This window comes from Pteropus medius, unplaced genomic scaffold (assembly GCF_902729225.1).
Source record: "Pteropus medius unplaced genomic scaffold, Ma_sr-lr_union100, whole genome shotgun sequence".
NCBI lineage: Eukaryota > Metazoa > Chordata > Mammalia > Chiroptera > Pteropodidae > Pteropus > Pteropus medius.
The window spans coordinates 1,134,762-1,154,954 of NW_024352787.1; the positions used below are offsets into that span (position 1 = coordinate 1,134,762).

General features: G+C 40.5%; 1 protein-coding gene across 3 annotated transcripts in view; it reads left to right on the forward strand.

The window, feature by feature from the left end:
- Nucleotides 1-20,193, forward strand: part of UBAC2 (UBA domain containing 2) — a 158,353-nt gene that overhangs the window by 111,918 nt on the left and 26,242 nt on the right. For all 3 annotated transcript variants that reach the window (XM_039849446.1, XM_039849445.1, XM_039849444.1), the window contains one exon: nt 6,097-6,342. In XM_039849446.1, coding sequence (XP_039705380.1) covers nt 6,097-6,342 — 246 coding nt within the window. The remainder of the gene's footprint in view (nt 1-6,096; nt 6,343-20,193) is intronic.

Sequence of the window (20,193 nt, forward strand, 5' to 3'; positions counted from 1 at the left end):
CAATTTGCATACAAAATCATTAAAAAAAAAAAAAAGTAATTTCCAAAGTTCCTTCCTTCTTCCTAAGGATTTCCAGTGAGGAGGAAGGACTAGGAAAATGTAAGATTCATAAGAGCAGGGGTTTTCTCTGTTTCGCTTCTACCATATCCCAGTGTTTAGAACACATCCTGGCACATAATAGATATTTAGTAAATATGTGTTGAATAAATAAATGAGGTCTCATTGGATCTGGTTTCCTCAGGACTCGAATACAAATGAAGTCTGTATCAAGGGGTCCAGGTGCAAAGGGACCGTTGTCCCCTTTCTCATCCCTGTCTTATGAAAGCAATTCTTTCCCCCTGGGAAAGCAGCCCCTTGTATTTGTCTTAATGACTTTGGATGATAGGTTTCCTGAACGTTGGGACTGTGGCAGTTCACAAAGACCCTGACAGGGCAGTTTGCTGTGTGGATTTTTGTTCAGCCATAGTTGGCTGGAGAAAGAGATCAACAAAAACCTTGTGTCATTGCCAGGTCATGGTTTCTCACCTTTGCCTGCTGTGGTTTCTTGCTAATGCTAAACAAGAGCAGAGGACAGTTGAGGTTAATTATTACTAATCAAGAGTGTTTTATATATTTTCACCCAACAAATTAAATTTATTTGCTTCAAGGGCATTATTTCATGATTCCCTTTCTAAAAGGACTAATAATCTAAAAAATTGGAATAAGTGTATAATTGATGTCCATGTTTATTAATGGCCTAAAAAACCAATTTCTTGTTTTACATTCTCAGTTAGACTTATGAGGTAATGGCTTCTGTTGTTGGCCTAAGGGGAGCTCCTAGTTCTAACCCAGAGCTGTGGCCTGGCGCTTTGGCCTTGGCTTTCAGCTGCATGTGGCCCAGAACTCTCTCTGGTTCTCGTTGCCTGGCTTCTGGGTTCATTTTCCTAGCAGGGATTCCTGATCCCTGCTGCTTGAATGCTCTGATTCCAGTGCTGGCTGCCTTTCCCAGACACATGTCTCTTGTTCGTTTTCACTGTATCTCGTCATCCTTGACCTGACTCCTGGCCTGTCCAAGATCACTGCTGCTGCTTGTCATTGGGCCTCTCAGCTTGATCTTGGGCTTCCTGGCACTGAAGGCCTGCCAGACCCCTTCATTAGAGTTTCTCTTAGTGTCATATGCAAATCCAAGTAGATGGTCTATGTGTAAAGCCTCTTTTTTCACAGACTCTTTGGGTTTCAAGAAAATTATCATTAAGAACTCCCACTATGAGAAGAGTTTATGAGATAATGAAAATTAAAGTTAAAAGTAATGTATAAATATCAGGTAGTGTAATAATGATACTCTCTTGAAACTTTTGGTAGTAATGAGGTATAACTTAGGTAAAATTTAATATTCTTATCTCATCTTCTCATACAATAAGGGTGGTATATCAAATATTTATAGAAAACTAAACTCTTTAAGCTCTTTAAATTTTAATCCTTTGTGAATACCTAAAATGTTTTACAGTAGCACTTTATTAATTTGACAACTTGAGGTCATGGTGGTTGGTATATCAGAAGTATGGACAGCCAAACTCTACCTTTTTGTCACATGGGAAAATATAAACTTAGGATTCAATAAGTGCATCAGCTAGCAATTTTCCAATTTCCTTTAAAAGAATCTAAGGTAATGTGTTTCTTTTTGTGGAGCATTCATTTTTTCACAAATACTTGTAGGGTAGTTAATATGTGCCAGAGGCTATTCTAGGTTCAGAGGCCAAACAGTGATCAAAACCAACCAAAATTCTTCCCCTTCCAGAGTACACATTCAAATAAGAAGCAGCCCTTAGGGTTGACATTTAAGCAAATGAACACAAAAGCTCTATTTTATTCTTGCCAGAATTTGCAGTAGTATATTTGTTTTTTCCTAGCTCTTACATGTAACATTACAGTTGAGTATTCCCTAAAGCATATACCTTAAGCTCTGCTACATACAGTAAGCCCTCTGTATCCACGGGTTTCACATCCATAATTCAACTAGCTACAGATCAAAAAGATATTTTTTTTTAATCTCAAAATGTTCCAAACTTGAATTTGTTACACATCAAGCACTACACTGAATCTGCAAGAATGAAATGATGAGTAGGCATACCCAGCTGTGGCCTATATGTAAGTATGTATAGGTTACATGCAAATCTTACACCATTTTATATAAGGAACATAAGCATCTTCAGGTTTTGGTATCCGTGCGGATGATGAAACCAGTCTCCCTTCAGATACGAAGGGGCAACTGTCTTGTTGAATTTCTCTCCAAGGTAGTTTACCACTTTACCTTCCCTCAGGACTGTGTTGCGAGTCCTCAGTTCTCCTCATCCTCACCAAAACTTGCTACCAGGTTTTTCAATTTTTGCCAACTGTTATTATATTTAACATTTTTCCTTTTAGCTTGCATTTTCCTGAAAACAGGTGAGGATAAACATCTTTTCATGTATTTTTTGGCCACTCAAATTTCCTCTTCTTTAATTGCCATTTCATCTGCTCTTTAAATTGGAGTGATTGTCTTTTTCTTATAAATTTATAGTTTTTTTTTTTATATTCTGAACACTACCTTTGTTCACTACAAGAATTCTAGGTACCTTCTCCCAGGCTCTGACTTGTCTTCTCACTTCATTCATGGTAACTTTTGGCAAACTGTAGCTTTTAAATTGTAAAATAAATAATTTTATGTTTTCTTTTTTTACTTTGTGCTTTATGGTTTTTTAAAATTAATTAGTTAATTTTATATATATATTTTTTTACATATATGTATTTAGGCATATATATATTTACACTGTGTATTCACCTCCCATAGTTAGCTTTCTTCTGGGCTTTATGTTTTTTATTTAAAAATTCTTCCCCATCCCAATGCCAAAAAGATGTTTCTTCTGTATTTTGTGCAGAAAGATTTACAGTTTTGTAAATTATATTTGTGTCCTTAATCCATTGGGAGTTTATATGTACGATGTCAGGAAGGGAGACCTTTTTTTGTCTTTATTTATAGCTTGTGTATCCTTTCCCTCTAATTTACCTGTTTCTGCTATATACCAGATGCCCTATACTCAAGAGTCTGCTTCTGTGCTCAATGAGCTTTAGATCTATTTGAGTAGCTCTACAGAAAGGCTACACTATTTTAATTATTCAAACTTTGTAGCATATCTTGAAATCTGATAGGCCTTATTATGCTTCTTTAAAATTACCTTGGCTATTCTGGATCCTTTATTCTTTACTTTTAATTGTTAAACATGTCTGTTGTAATACGTAACACATACCAAAATGTGCATAAACTACAGACGTCACGAAGCTGAACAAATCACTGTAAAGTAAACATGCTCACATAACCCCACACAGATCAGAGCACTGCCAACCCCCAATGCCCATCATCCCTCCTGTGACTTCTCTCCTGGGACATATGGTCATCACCTTCACGTTTTGCGTCATGGTTTTCCCACTCAGTATATAGTTCAGATTGATCCATTTACTTAAATGAAATCATAGTGTGTGCAATCTTTGTGTCTGACTTCATTCCCCCAACATTATGTTTTTTAAATTTAAACCTTAAATATTTCATATGAATTTTAGAATTGGCATTTAAGTTCCAACAACAAAAGAAAACAAAAACCCTATTAAGATTTTATTTTTAATCTTATTAAATTTATATAGTAATTTGATGAAAATTGATAACAGTTTTTCACCTTCCCATTTATAGATGTGGTATCTATATTTATTACTTGGGTCATTTTTTTAAATGTCCCTTATATAGTTTTTTAGTCTTCCCTATAAAGGCCTTCATATTTTTCATTAGATTTATTTCTAAGTGTCTTACAGTTGTTGTTGCTGTTATCTCCTAATAGCTAATTGTTTAACCTTTCTAGACAGTCTGAAATTTATCTTTGGTAACTTTTAAGGATTTCTTTATTTGTTCTACTACAGTGGATCTAAATATATATTTCATTTTATTATCCTTCTTGGGACTTCTGCATTTTCAGTCTAAGGATTTATATTCTTTATTAATTCTAGAAAAGTGTCGTGACTATTATCTCTTGAACTATAGTCCCCTCTTCCCATATTCCCTCTGTTGTCTTATGAAAGCTCTATGAGACATACACCGAGGACCGTTCTGTCTGTATGATGTCTGTCTCTGTAGAGCCCCAGGCCTCTCCTCTGGGCCCATTCTACCGGCTTCAGTGCCTCTTTGACCCGTACCCTGAAGAGTTTTTATCTTCTCCCTGTACATGGGAGAGAGGTTAGATATGGGCTATCCTTGGCACAGGGAGGAATTGGGGTTGCTTTTACAAAGTTAAGATTCCTCCACTTCACTCCTGCCTTTCACACAGAACCTGAACTGTGTGTCTCCAGTCCCTGAACCTGTCCCAGCTCCAGGAGACCCTCTTGCTGGCATTTGTATTTATCCTTTTTTCCATATGCTAAGGCATTTCTAATTACACAATGTGTTTTCCATTTTGTGTGTGTGGTTCAGGATTACAGATGCTTTCTGGCTTCATTGAATGAGGAGTTGGTTTCTGTTTTCGATTTCTTTGTTGCTTTGCGCCATTTTTGAGATAAGTGAAATGGAAATTATTTGAAACCCAAAGTCATCTACCATTCATTCTTTAGCTTTCTCCAGTCTGTCTTTTGCTCCTAGCACTGCACCAAAACTGTTCTTATAAGGTCATCAAAGACCTCCATTTTGCCAAATGCAATGGTCATTTTCCTTTCTCTGTCTCACTTGATCTTTGAACTGCATTAAACATAAATGGCTAGTATTCCTATTTCAAAACACCATTCTCTGAGCTTCACTGATACTAAACTCTATTAGTTTTTCTTCTGTTCACTGGCAGCCCCTTTTCAGATTTCTTTATTAGCATATCCCACTCTGTCCATCTCCAAAATGTTGATGTACCATGGGTTCAATGCTAAGTCCTCTTTTCTCTTCTGTTATATGCCCACCCTCATATCATCTCATCTAGTCCCATTGCTTTCTAATAGATACTCCCAAGCTCATCCCTGCATTGCATTTGCTGTTTTCTCTGTCCGAAATGTTCTTCCTCTAATCCTTCTAATCACTGGCACCCCATTATCCTTAAGATCTTCACTCGCGTCACTTCCTCTGAAGCTCCCCCTGATCACCCGCCCTAAAGAAGGTCCCTACTTTAAGTCACTTTATTATATTTCTTTAATGGAGCTTGTCTGGAGTTGTTTTATGTGTTTGCTTATTTACTGTCTATTCTACATATTGACAAGTATTACCTCTATAAGAGTAGGACCTTGTCAATCTTCTGCTGGATATTAAGTGCATAGAGTAGTACCTGATGTATGGCAGATGCTCAATAGATTCTTGCCTAATTAATTTTATTAATAAAACATTAAAGTGTACTCTTCTCCTATTAATTTGTTATAAATAACTTCTTATCTTATGAATCAAATTCACAATATTAAGGGGTTTTTTTTTACCTACTCATTTTTACCTCAAAAACCATACATTGTATTTAGACCTCTCTTGCCACATAAATTACCTTCAAATGAAAAACAAGCTTGTTTGTAAACAGAATTGTTCATTAGTAACTATTGGTGAGGATTTTAAAATTTAGAAAAATCAATACTTGAAAATTCTATTAAAACACTATGTAAATTTTAAATTGTCTTTATTTTCTGATAAATTTATGATATGGCTGGGTCACATCATTGAACATCAAAGTTATTTTCTGCTAAAATCTCTGTTGGCCACATGCCAATAAGAGTAACCACTGAGTTAGTACAGTGTGAATGTGTTTTTATAATCGGATTTTTTAATGGCTTTTTAAAAAATGACAACATTGTTTTTAAAATAATTTGCCAGTACTTTGAGTGTTAAATGGTTTGGATTTTGCTATCTCTCCTAACTTAACAAAAACATATTTGTTTACTAAATAAATTAATTTTTTGTTGATTTGTACTGCTTGGTATTCTGCAACTTGGTAGGAGTTTTGGTTATCACCTAACACTGCTAAAATAAAGGAAAATAACATCTGAAATATTTTGTGGTTATTGATTTCTATGTTAAATATATTCTTTAAGTTTGTATTACATTTAAACAATCCAGTTGGACTTTTTTTCTTTTAGATTTCTGGTGTCTGCTACAACAGCAAAATGTTACAAGTTCATCAGGTGCTCTGCATCCCTAGCTGGATGGCAAAGTTCTTTTCTTGGACACTTGAGCCCATCTTCTCATCTTCAGAACCCACCTCTGAAGCCAGAATCGGGATGGGGGCCACAGTAGACATCCAGCGACAGCAAAGAATGGAGCTGCTTGATCGACAGCTGATGCTTTCTCAGTTTGCACAAGCAAGGCGGCAAAGACAGCAGCAGGTAAACAATAATAACAATAATAAATTCAGAATTAATGGCGTGAGTAAGCTGTTCTTCTGTGACTGTATGTGTGGTAGAGACTGCATTTCGTTCCTGTGCAACGTGGATATTTCAGCATTTCCAAGTAGAATGTAGGTCTCTGTTAGTGGCTATCCTTAGTTTTGTTTTGTTTTGTTTTTTAAAGTGAAAAAAACTAATTTCGGCTGAAAGACTGGTCAAACTGGACATTCTTGTTCTACTTCTATTAGATAAGCATTATTTCTTAGAGAAACACCGACCTAGTTAACAAGATGTGATATTTATCTGTTTTTATAATCTTGTAAAAGCCACAGTGTCTTCCTGTTAAAATGCATATTATTATGCGCTCTGGAGTGAAGAGCAAAAGTAAAACTTCTTGATTATCTTTGATTGAAATGGAGAGAATATAAAGGTAAGAAAATTTTCAAGGAAACAACCAATGAGTAGATCAAATAAATGCTGTGTTTTCTTAGCCTTGTCATCAATCATCAGGAAATATTGAGCATCTGTATCCAAACTGATACCACAATTCTCATACCACACTTGTCTTTCAAGGGTTACTATATATCAGGCTACCTCATAGCTGATCTGTCTTTGAACCTTCTATGATCCAGGACACTGGACTCTTCATTTCTTGTGTCCATCTTCCTTACCCTCTAGAGTATGAGAGAGGATACTGTTCTCTCTTACCACCTCCCTATCTCCTGCCTTCATTGGGTGTGAGAAATAGGTCTGTAGACCTTACAGTGGTCTGGAGAAGTGAAATCAGGTGTGTCATCCCTGGTGTCCCATTGGAGATGTGGGTCCCAGAGTTTATATCAGGAGTGGGAAGAAGGGGGTCCCTTAATGGTCTGAGTCTACAAGTGAGAAAGAGAGGTGAAGATTGTTTCTTAGAGATGTAGTTGAATTTGAGGTGAATCTGGAACATACAATAAAGATAACCAAGTATAGTTAAATATGGAGGACAGACACCTCTCTTAGAGTGGTCAAAGCTGGAGGAGTACATCATGGAGTCAAATTTGTAGGGTTGAGAGATGAAAGCAAGATGCCAGATGAGTTATGTAAGAGAATTACATCCAAGATGATCATAGGCTATGAACTAAGCCTTGTGTTTAGCAGGAGGAGGAGGTAGATCCTTCAAGGAAACAGAGGGAAGAGTGAAAAATATGAGAACTTGGAATGATCACTGTCTGAAAACAGTAATGGAGAGTATAATGGTTTCCCAGGTAGAATGAACAGAGCTATGAGGAAGAAAAAGAAGCAGTGAATGTTTCTGAGGTTTCTGTCTTAGATAACGGGATAAATCGATGACAGTATCATCTCACCAACATCAGAAGAGCAGATTCAGGGAAAATATATGAAATGAGCTACCTTAGGAATAGCTGGGAGGTGATTCCCCATTAGATAGCTATGGATCTTGTATTCATGAGCAAGAGAGAGAAGTATTTCTCGGGTTGGCGTCCCAAGGCAGAGTTTAACATGTGAAATTTATCAAGAACACTGTCAGGATCAGTGTTTGGGGAGGAGTGGTGAAGGAGAGACGTGGACTTTAAACAAGTTACAAAAAGGACCTGAGCTGATCTTACGGAGACCTGTGGAATTGGGAGAGCACTTACAAGTTGCCCTAGATTTGGACATGGAACTGAAACTAAACCTCCACCAATCAGTCATGGCATGCAGATTGTACATCTTGGGCTGACTGGCTCTCCTCAGAGGCACACCGTCCACAGGGGACATGTCCCTTGAGAACTATGAGGTGGCAGCACTCCTAGCAACAGGCAGATTGAGCACTTTGGTTCTGTGGGAGATGGGAGTCTGAATGGCAGACCACAGCATCCACCCCTGTGCTGCTGGAATCTTCTTAGTTTACATAAGTTCTTGGAGCAGCTCCTCCAGGGTTCCAGTGGAACTCTTTTCCTGGGCGAACGCTTCAAGAGGAAGGTCAGTAGGACAAACTACATTCCCTTCTGCTGAAGCTGGTCTCAGGGTCACACTGATCATCATTTCCCTCCTCTACTGTTCATTTGAGCGTCCCCTCAATCTTGGCTGAAAATGTTGACTTGTTGAAATGATGCATACTCTTACCCCTATGCAGTCTGAGTTCCTCGTCACCATGCCCTTCTCAGGCTGTGTCAGCTGCACTTGTCCATTTTTCCATTTACTGTAAAAATTGGCCAAGGGAGCACTAAGAGATACCCTAGCAGATCACCTGGGTGCCACACATAGTCTTCCCTTCCCCTTTCGTGCCCCTAGCCATACCTTTTCTTGATAATCAGGGTTAATTATTCCTGCCAAGATAATGACTCTTTTCCTTACCTGCTGGTTTTTGGCACAGGAGCCCAAAATGACTGGTTAACAGCTATAACTTAAATTGTAATAGCATTCTTGCCTTGTCACCCAGTAGAAGTGTTCGTCTCCTGTGAGTCAAGCTCTGTAAACTCAGAGTTGCAGGGACAAGAAGCCTAGATTCCCGAAATGGGTCACTAGGAGGGAGGATAATCAAGGTAACTTCTTCTACCTCTTGTTTCCAAGACCCATGTGTTCTTCCTGTTGGGGACACAGCACCTATACAATGGTTGTTGATTTAGGGTTAATACTAGAGGCTGGAGTGCAAGGTATCATCTTCAAGTTAGTATTTCACTTACACCTTCAACTGGCTGTTTAATTGATCTGGCAGGCCAGCAGCTCCTGAGTCATACGGTGTGTGAGGGTCTATGTATTCCATGGTCTTGCCACTGCTGTTCCCCTTTTGCTCTAAATGGGCCTTGTAGTCTGACGTGATGTTTTTTAGAAAGCTGGTCAGTAGATCAAGCAGTCTGTAAACCCACGGATAGTGGTGCTTGCTGACAGAAAAGACATGCAGATCTATAACCAGAATATGTGTCAATTTCAGTTAAAATGAATTGCTGCCTGTTATTAGTCAGCTCAGGTTGCCATAACAGAATACGTGAGTGGCTTAAACAACAGAATTTTTTTCTCCCAGTGTTCTGGCGGCTAGAAGTCCAAGATCAAGGTACTGACAGGGTTGTTTTCTAGAGGGATTTCTCCATCACTCGCAGATGACCGACCACCTTCTCACTGTGTCCTCACATGGCCTTTTCTCAGTGCATGCGTGCTCCTGGTGTCTCTTTTTATAAGGACACCAGTTCTATTGGATTAGGACTCCACCCTTATAAACTCATTAGCCACAGTTATCTTTTTAAAGGCTTAGATAATGGGATAGATCAATGACAGTATCATTTCACCGACATCAGAAAAGCAGATTCATAGGAAATATATGGAATGAACTACCTTAGGAATAGCTGGGAGGAGATTCCCCATTAGATAGCTATGGATCTTGTATTCATGAGCAAGGGAGAGAAGTTGTATTTCTCGGGTTGGCGTCCCAAGGCATAGTTTAACATGTGAAATTTGTCAAGGACACTGTCAGGATCAGTGTTTGGGGGAGAGGTGGTGAAGGAGAGACGTGGACTTTAAACAACAGTTACAAAAAGGACCTGAGCTGATCTTATGGAGAGCTGTGGAATTGGGGGTTAGAGACTTCAACCTATGAATTTTAGGTGACATGTTTTAGTCCATAACATTGCCCCTACCAGAGTGAAAAAGCCTAGAAGTGTCTGCCTGGCACCAAATGACCGTTGGTTCTCTTTGAGGGATGGTTGTGTACTAGGACTCAGCATTGGCCTCTGCTGCTGTCAGTAACTAGGTTCACCTTAGAGAGTGCATAGCTTCCATCCCTGCCACCATGGCTTCTCCGTTTATCTGCCAACACTAAGTGGCCGGTGATAGAGACTGGCTGATGTCAGTTGGCTGAGTCATCCTATCTCCATCCTCTGTGGTGGATGTCCATGGTAGACGTTAACCAGCAAAACACAGATAGCATACTTCATGCCTATTCATACCTCTTCCTCAGGTGTCCTGGTCCCCACCTTCCAGTCCCCTGACCAGCCAACCAAGTCATTACCACATCCAGTGAATCCATATATGTTATTACCTCAGGCTACTTCTCTTTCCACATGGAGGGGATGACCAAATGCGCTAACCAGGCTCTGCCCATTGGGAGCATTTTCCATCATCGCTATCTTTCAAGAACACCCCAGAGTGGAGCTGTAGTGCAGTCATGGTCCGTTTTCAGCTTTCATGTGTATACTGAGCCAGCCCCTCTATGAACCAAATTTGGCCATTTTTATCCTTCATCACTTGGTCATAAGGGACCCACCCCATATGTTAGGAAGTGTGAACTGGGGAAGAAGTTTCAATGCAATAGTAGGTGATTTGACATGGTGGTCTGACATACCTGCTTCTGCTGCTCACCTATGCCCTCCGGCCTTGCTCACGCTGACCTAGATATACCACTAACATCTGACGATGGATTTCTTTGAGCCCACCTGACCTTAGAACTTGGCAGATCTTACCCTTCTAATTACATGCTCACTTTACGCCCATGGTCATGCACTTCCTCTCCCTGGGGTCCAGCAGCGGTTTTTCAAATTGTATAATTCTCTGCTGTGTGTGTACACTTTTGCCCCAGGACCCTAGGGATCTAGATCATGGTTGTCACCTTGTGGCTTGCTGCAGACTCCACACAGTTTCTTTCCCCACCACAGATACTTTGAATACAGTAAGACCTGCAGGTTGCACAGCCTGAGCATCAGTGAATAAAATAGACCCAAATCCCTGCCCTCCTGAAGAGTACGTGCCAGCTGGGCAACTGTGAAGCAATGCCCTTTGGCCCGTGGCCGTAACCACCACTTGGCAGTCTCCTCCACTTTCTGAGGTTGGCCTCACCCCCGGTAGTCTGAGGTTCAGAATCCCAGCCCCTGGACTCTTGCCAGAGGCTTTATGTTGACTGATCTGCTGGAGAGTGAAGAGCCACAATTTCTTTAGTCCTAGGCTTACTCAGGTCCCTCCTTTATTATAGCATCGGCCTTGAGAGATAAGAGCTATTTCCTTTGTGTCCCCTGAGGCTTGAGAGTGCTGGCTTGCCCAGGGATACACAGCTGCTAATGAGAGTACAGGATTGGGACTTAGATGTGTTCAACTCCAAGGCCTCTGCCCCAGTTCTTCATCATGCTGCCTCCCAGTAAGGAGAGCTCCTTGATGATCGGTTTTCTTTCCTTTTGGCTTTGGCTGGCAGAAAACTCAGTGCCATGTTCAGTCAAATTAGCTGTTTAATCCAAAGGTAGAACTTGTGCTTCTGTCTTTCTATATGTTTTTAAATAGCTTTTTGTTTGTTTTAATGTCTTTGTAACTTTTATTATAGGCAATAGGTTTAAATGCAATAACCTCAAATTCTGTTATTGCATTTAAAATAAATCTATTATTTGTTTAAGAACTTGATTTTCAGATGTTTTTCATAGAACCCAGAGTTTATTTGGTCAGAAAGTCTTCCAGTTACTAATCACTATACATAAGATTGATCTGTCCGCAGTTTGTAATTTCAAGCATTCCAAAATAATGCTAAAGTCTCATTTCAATGTCTTCCTTTATAATTTTTTTGCCTGCTTTCTGTTGTATTTCATGTCACCACCTGGAAGCTGCTTAGTGCTTGCTGCCACCTACCCTCCAGATCCTCATCTGGCTGCAGGGTCACAGTCAGTCTGACAGTTGATACCTAAGACTCTCTGAACAGGGCTGGTGGGTACTCTGTGGGCACAAAGAAATGAAAACCATGTCCTTTTCCTTAATGAGTTTGTGGTCAACTTCAGGAAGCTGGTTCAAATATACTTGAATTAAATAAATATCCAGAAACACTGAAATACTGACCCGAGTACCAGGGCTGGGAGATACCGCGAAGAGCACCATCAGCATGGACTGGTACACTGAAAAAAATGGTTTGGGGACTAAGGATGGGCAGGATTTGGATGGGTGGAGAGGACAAGGCAGATTCTTCCAGAGGAGAGGACCAGCAAGAGTGAAGGAAGCGTGGACATGAGAAAGAGCCCTGGGAAGGAAGGAACTCAAGGAGACCTGTTTAAAGTGTGGTGGGATAGTCATGAGAAATAGAAAATAATACAGCGACTGTGATAGAGGGAGATATTTTTAAACCCGACAACTGATTTGGGTTTTGACACTGGATGCAGTAAAAAATGATTTAGTTACTAATAAAGGTAGGACAATGATCTCAAAATAGACAAATTTGTCTTGTTGCACTGTGTAAGATGGGTGGGAGAAGGAAGAGAGCACAGAGGAAGACACGAATGGAAGGCGACTTTTAAAATTTAGCTCTCAGCAGTATGAGTGCCTGGCAAGGATAACAGCGTCTCCTTACTGAGCTTCTATTTACTCCTTAACTGTGTTGTTTCCCAAGGTCCGCTCCTTCCTCCACCTGCTAAGCTGCTCGCCCTAGACACTCCCAGCAGGTGACCCACCCAATCTGTCACTCTCATCTCTTCTAATAAGCTCATGGCTCCCAGATTTAGTTCTATGGACTAGACCTCCCTCTCTCCTGGGGTCCAGACCTAAATATCCTACTACCAACTGGACATCTCCATTTGAATGCTCCACAGACACTTGAAATTTACCATTTCTTTGCTAAATTTCTCCCCACTCCTTACTTTGATGAAAAGTACCCAAAGGCCCAAACCAGAAAAATCTCAGCTTTACCTTAGACTTTTCCCTCTTATGCATCCATATCCCTGTCACCCTCCCCCCTATTAAGTCCCATAGAGTCTTCCTTTTTGATATAGATCTGTCATTCCCTCTCTCTTTATCCTACTCAGTTCAGGCCGTCGTCACCACTTACCCGGATTTATACAGTCACCTCTTACCTAACGTCTTGTCATAACTGCCCTCCCTCTTCCCACTCTACCCCACAGTTCAGCCCCTAGAGTGATCACTGAAATCACAAATATGATTGTTTCACTTCTGCTAAAATCCTTCAGAAGTCCTCTAGCTTTCCAGGTAGTTAAAAGGCATTACACAAACTCCTTTTTGCTCTTTAGCCACATCTCCTCCTCTGGCTCTATGTACAGCCCTCAGGCTACCCATGCTAAAACACACATTTGCAGTTTACCGTAGCCCATTGTTCCTCACTTCTTGCCTGCACGTCTGCCCTTTTCTCCCCGATACCAACTCCCTACCACTGGCCAACGTTGAGGTAGGCATTTCAAGCCTAGGGAACCCTGTGGAAAAAACACAGGGGCTCCGAACCGCTGTGGGAAAAACAAGTCATTATTTAGCCTCTAATTTCACACACACACACAGCTTTTGCTTGCCTAACTCTTTCTTGTTCACTCTTCAGTAATCCTTTCAAATATCACTCCTCTGGGAAGTCCTTTCCAGCATCCCAGTCAGGTCTGATCCTCTCTCTGTTCCTATAGCCAGCCACTGGATGTCTCTTGGCACTCACCCTCCTGCCCACCACTACTGATTTACATCCCTGTCTCGACCAGTAGTGTGTCTTGAGGTGGATAGAGACTTTTTCTTTGTATCTCTAATATGTGAACAATGTTTGGCACACAGTAGGAACTCACATATTTGGGGAATTAATGACTATGTATTCACTAACTATTTACAGAACTACTTAATGTGCAGAGGCCAGGTGAAAATCAGGGCTGAAAAGTACAAGTATCCTCTGAGAGGACAGGTATGAAACAAACCATTAAAGACAGCCCAAGACCCATGTTTAAAGAGTGCAGAGAGGAGGAAGAAATGGAATTCCGAGGCAGGGAAGGAGAAAACCAGGAAAATTCAGTGGTAAGGGAGCCTGGAGAATAGAATGTTTCAGAAAGAGTGGGAAAGTGGGTGTTCAGATTCAGATGCCACTGTCCCACGCCCCAAAAAAGCCAGGATGAGATGATGACCAAGAGAAAGTGAGTAGATTCAGCAAGAATTAGTTCACTTTGAAAGGTATCTCAATGGGAATGTAGCACATTAATAAGTAATGCATGGAACCGGAAGTGGAGCAGAAGTAAGCACCACTTCTCTTCCAATCAGCCAGCCTCATTCTAGGACATCACTGTGGTAGTCACATCTGCGTCCTTTAAAGTCAACAATGTTATCCTACTGAAAGCATTTTGAATATGCTATGTAGCGTGTACAAACTCCATGGCTCTAAAGGACAACGAACAGTGTGTCGACTTTGTGGACTTTGTTTCATCTGGAGCCCGAGACCAGAACGCTGTCAGGGTCAGTGTACAAGGCCCTTAAGTTCGCCGTCAAGCACAGTAATGTGAGCATTCTGGGTACTTTCACAGTAGTTACTACTCAAAAGCTCTTGGATAATTGTCTGATGGACTCTCAGTGATAAAAGCTGAGTTTACTACGTAATGCTACAGTTTCTTTCTTCTGTTTCTCATCAACTCCACATGCTTGGTTTACCTGTTCTTCTGGAAATTTATATAGGGGCAGTGTGTTAGATACACTTTAACTTTACTCTCAATAGCTTCTTGCTCTCAGATTCAGCCCTCTTCTCCTAACTGAGTTTCGCTGGCTCCATGGTTGGTGACATCTCAGAGTCATTTTGGAACTTGCAGCTGCAGGTTGTTTTTTCCACTACTGAGGCCATTACATAACTTTGCACGGGTTGTGATTTATTCATTCATCAAATGGTATTGTGAGCTCTTGAAGGACAGGAGCTGTGTGCTTTACTTATTTATGTGTCTCAGTTCTGCTGCAGTGCACAGCTCTGAGAGAATAAGTGACACTGACCTGACCTTCAAGAAGGTCGCAGCTCATTAGGGGAAGATAGATGAGTCAACACGAAGTGCTAGGTTTCTATTAGAATTTGTAGGCAGCAGAACGAGTCCCAGTTCTCCCTGAAGGACGCAGCAAAGCCCTGTGTGGTTGAGGGGAATCTTGAAGGGGCCAACCTTGAGGTAGGCCTTTCATGCCTAGGGAGACTTGCGGGAAAAGCACAGGGACTCCAAACAGCTGTGGGAAAAACAAGTAATGATATTTGCCTAAGCTCAGGGTTTCCTTAAGGAAGAGGCAGTGAAAGATGAGGCTGGGGAGAAAGCCAAGACCAGGACATAGGGAGTCTTAGGCCACACTAAGAGTTGTTTTGTCCTTTGTCCTGCAAGAGGTGGTGAGTCAGTGAAACCTTTTAAGTAGGAGAGTAAGTTAGATTTGTTTTTAAGAAACATTACTTTGGCCATAATATGAAGACCAGTTGAAAAGGTCATACTTAGAGAAAGAAGGCCAGTTGGGAGATGATGAGAAATCTCGGTGTTTTTAGGTTATTCGAGGTAGTGAGGTGGAGCTTGATCACTGACTGATGGTAAATGGCCACAGTCAAAGGCTCTGCTGTGCAGAGCCTCTGCTTTCAAACCGCCAGAGCAGTCATTGAAATCTCCTATTATAATGAACATCTGGACAATGGGGTTGCTGTGTGAGTCTCCACAGCTTCTCAGCACATATTTGCCTCTTTTTTTCTAGTCATAATGGAAGAAACCGTATGCTCACAATAGAAAAGCAACAGGATATAAATGGAAAGAGCAAGGAATTTGAAGTTAAGGGGTCAACCCTGGGTTGACAGGGAGATCTTTACACAGTCTAGCTAATAGGGTTGTCATAAAGATAAAATAATCTATAGAAAATTATATACCAGAAAGATCTGTCAGATATTAGTTATTATGATCACATTGAGCATCTGTTTTCTGGCTCTCAGGAAGTTTGAGAGAGTCCTGATTTAAAAGCTAACCCGATAGTTAGTACTCTTAAAAATGTGTAACCTTTAGAACGAGGGTCAGCAAGCTCTGGCCCATGGGCCAAACCTGAAGCTAAGAATGGCTTTTACATTTTCAGTGGATCTTTAAGTACCTATATAATATCTTTGATTTTTGCCTGTTGGTCTTCAAAACCTAAAAATTTACCATCTGACCTTTTTTAGAAAAACTTTGCCAGGCCCCTGCTCCAGATTATGTAGCCAGCAGCTTTCAAAGCAACTTTTTACCAGTAACTCTGAATTCTCTCTGAGGTTTGGTCATCTTTTATTTGTGTGACCACCGTTTTCTCTGTTGGTTGATGGAAATGATGTTACAGACATACCTCGTTTTACTGCACTTCACGAATGTTACATTTTTTACAAATTAAAGTTAAGACCCTCCACCAGCAAAAAGATAACGACTTGCTTTATTGTGATACTTGCTTTATTATGGTGGTCTGGAACCAACCCTGTGATGTCTCTGAGGTATGCCTGTATATACCACAACATAAAGTTGCTGATAAAACTTCCCATAAGGTATTTCTATAAAATCTCCATCAACTTTTGAAGTAGAATTAAGATGAAGCCAATTATGAATGCATCATGCTTAGTAGAAACCAAGTAGGAATTTTGTCAACAGAGCAATGAAGTCAGTGGTGCTAATTCTTTCAGTACCTCTTCACTTCTTTGGGCTGCCCAGTGTTTCCTGGATGATTGTCACTGAGCTATCTGTTTGACCTGCAGGAAAAGAAGATGCCTACAGCAGCTCACCTTTATTCACACATGCATCTCAGTTATTTTCTCAGTATTGGTTGACTTGAGTTAGCTGTATTTATTCTCTCACCCTCTCTTAGTAACATTTTGTGGCTGTGAAAATTGTTTCTTTATCCACTCCAGCAACAGTTGTTAGGTAACATCTAACATATGCATTATTATGATGAGTCATATCTGCCTTGCAAATCATGAGTTTCTATCGTTAATCGAGTATCATTAATTTACTAAAATATTTTTTAGAGTATCAAAAGTTCTCAGGTTCTCAGTGTATTTTGAAGGTCTTTTACTAGCTTTTCTGAGATAGAATTCACATGGCATATGATTTACCTACATAAAGTATATAATTTAGCGATTCTTATTATAGGCACAGAGTTGTACAACCATCACCACATAAAATTTTAGGATATTTTATTACCAAAAAAGAAACTACCCATCAGCAATCACTCCCCAGTCCTCCTACCACCACCACCTCCCGCCCTTTGTAATCACTAATCTATTTTCTGTTATAAAATTTGCCTATTCTGGACATTTCATATAAATGGAACCATATGCTGATTCTTTGTGACTGGATTCCTTCACTTAGCATCATGTTTTTAAGGTCCATCCATGTTACAATGTGTGCGATTATCCCTCAATGTGTTTAAATAACAAGACCCACCCAATAGACCTTTATGCTGGCAGGTGCCATCCTATCAAACCAGCTTCTATCATTGTCCTTTCATCTGACTAGGTCTCTGGGTAAGCTTATTACTCACCTCTTTGCCTCATCAATAAATAATTTCCATTAACATCCTTTCCACAAAATATATTTAATGTCTGGCCAGGCTCTGGAGTGTACCACAAGGAACAAGACAGCACGATCCTTCCTCTCCCTGAGCTGAGAATGAAAAGAGGCAATTAAAGTAAAATGCCATGAGCCCTTTTCTAGAACATGCATCTGGCCCAGCCATTGAGGGTTAAGAAATAGTATCTGGAGGAAGTGCATTTTGAGTACAGCCTAGAAAACTATATACGTGTGTGTGTGTGTGTGTGTGTGTGTGTGTGTGTGTGTGTGTGTGTGTGTGTGTGTGTGTGTGTAACAGCAAAAGAGTCCAGCTTGAACTAAAGGGAACAAGTTCTCAGCTTATGTTAACCCAAGCAACGTTAAAAACAGCACACAAGCATGAGGCATACTTCTCAGCACTTTTCCTTTTTAGCTTTGCTCTTTCACTTTTTGGTGTAATTTGTGTTAAAAACTGTTCTCGTCAAGTTGCTGTACTGCCTTGTCAACAAAGCAATCTATCAGTTAAAGCTAGTTCTTTTATGACTTTATAGTATCAGGTGTGGAAAAGTTAATAGGGCTTAGTTGATAAAAATCTGCAAACTAAATGAAAATTAGATGCACGAACTCTATTTTCAAGTGAAATTAAAGGTAAGTTGTTTATCTCAATCTGTACCTCCTTGCAGAAACTACAGTTATGTTTTTGGTGCTCTGCAGTTGATCATACGGACCTTGTTGACAAAATTCAGAACAGAAAGGATCAATCTAAATTCTAATCCCTTTCCAAGACTGACTCATTAAGTGACCTCGTGAGAATCATTTCTATTTTCCATTCTACCTTGGTGACTTCATGAGAAAGAAGAGTGTGGCACAATCTCATGGTATTTAAAAAAACAGGTAACTGTGATGGTGTACTCGGTATTTTGGAGAGAAGATGAGAAGTGATAAGCAATCCTAATCCTTTTCATATTTTATCATTTATTAATCACTTTATTAAACTATTAAAGAATTGTGAGGTACCCTGAAGCAGACATAATATTAAACATTATATTAGAAAAATCGTTCCTCGTGATTATTTTTCTGCCCCCAAAAAGCCATCCTTATGGGTTTTCAAAACCAGAAAACAATTCTAGAGCAGGGCAGACCACTGGGGTACCTGTGAGTTCCTCAGGAAAAATCCTTCTAATCATCTTGAGAAGACTTGAATTTCATGGAATCAATCCCAGGTTCAGACCCTGCAGCCTAATGCTGTGGGTAACAGGCATTATGAATAAAACAGCAGGAGCCCAGGAATTTCCAGAGTAGTGAGTCATGGTCTCCTGTCTGAGATAAGAGCAGAGATTAGCAATACTGAGATTTTTTTTTTTAAATCATACTTTTAAGTGATAGTGATATATACATGCATGTTGAACCTGGATTCTCAGGGGATGGGGGTGGGGGGTACAGGCATAGTCTGTGCTTCAGAGCATAGGCTTTGGCCTGAGAGAGGCAATGGCACAGCACCTCACTTCTCCCGATCTGCCTTCCTCATTCATAAACTAGCTACTGCTGCAGTTCGAGTAAGGGTGAGGGGTGACGCGAAGTGATCATAGCTCATTAGAGATCCTTGATCAATGCAGGTAGTATTCATGAGTAGAGTAGTACAGGAGTGTATAAAATGGAGGTTATCTAGACCAGTGTCAATTCGAACAGACATAGTCTGCAGTTGGTGAGGGACACAGTGAGTGGAAGGAACATGCAGGAGAGAGGTAAGACATAACTTAGGATGGGGCTGGTTTTGGAGGACCTTCAAAATGGGACAGAATAGATATGGTGCAGAAAGATTTTCAGGTGAGGCGGTGGCTTTGTGAAAGGGCTTATTAAAATGAAGACTCACATGCAGTAGTGTACAGATTGTTTTGGGCAATGTTAGTGTCAGTGATGTCATCCAAGAGGCTGTTGACTTAATCTCAGTGTGTGACAAGGACTTAAACAAAGTCCTCTTCAAAGAGAAAATCAGTGGCACTTTAGAACTAGCTGGACTTTATGTATAAAGGAGAGGATTGTGTCCAAGAGTCCCCAGGCTTTCAGGCAGTGCTAACCTAACCTTAGACAGGGAAGTTGCCGTCCACCCTGGTACATACAGTGCTTGTCAAAGGACAAGGGAATGAAGGGCAATCACTGAAGTCATGAAAATGGATGATGTCTGTGTGGGAGGAGATGTAAAAGAGTGGGGAAATCTTGAGTAATCCCCAGTTCCATTTTTAATAGCGAGTTTCAACTCTTCTTCAATCAGAACACATACCACTGACAAGTACCAGAACTAATTTTAATTTTGACTTTTGTATCCAGCTAAAGTTAAGGAGGTGGGGAAAATGACCAAAAAGTTGGCAGATAAAGAAGGGAGAAACAAAAGATATAATGCAGTAATCCTCACCCTGAAAGATGCTTGCGCTTATATTTTCAAGGAAACTGCACCAGGGTTCTTGTCCCGTACGGTCCTTACCGTGACTTGTGTTCAGTGTTCATGAGCGTGTAAATCAAATCAAGATAGTGAAAAAGCCTTAAAGCAAGAGATAGGTGTCATCTTCCTATGCCAGGTGTCCGCAGCCAGAGGCTGGGTCTCTGGGGAGCCTGCTGTCTCTCTCACACCACCCCTCACCTCCACCTCCTC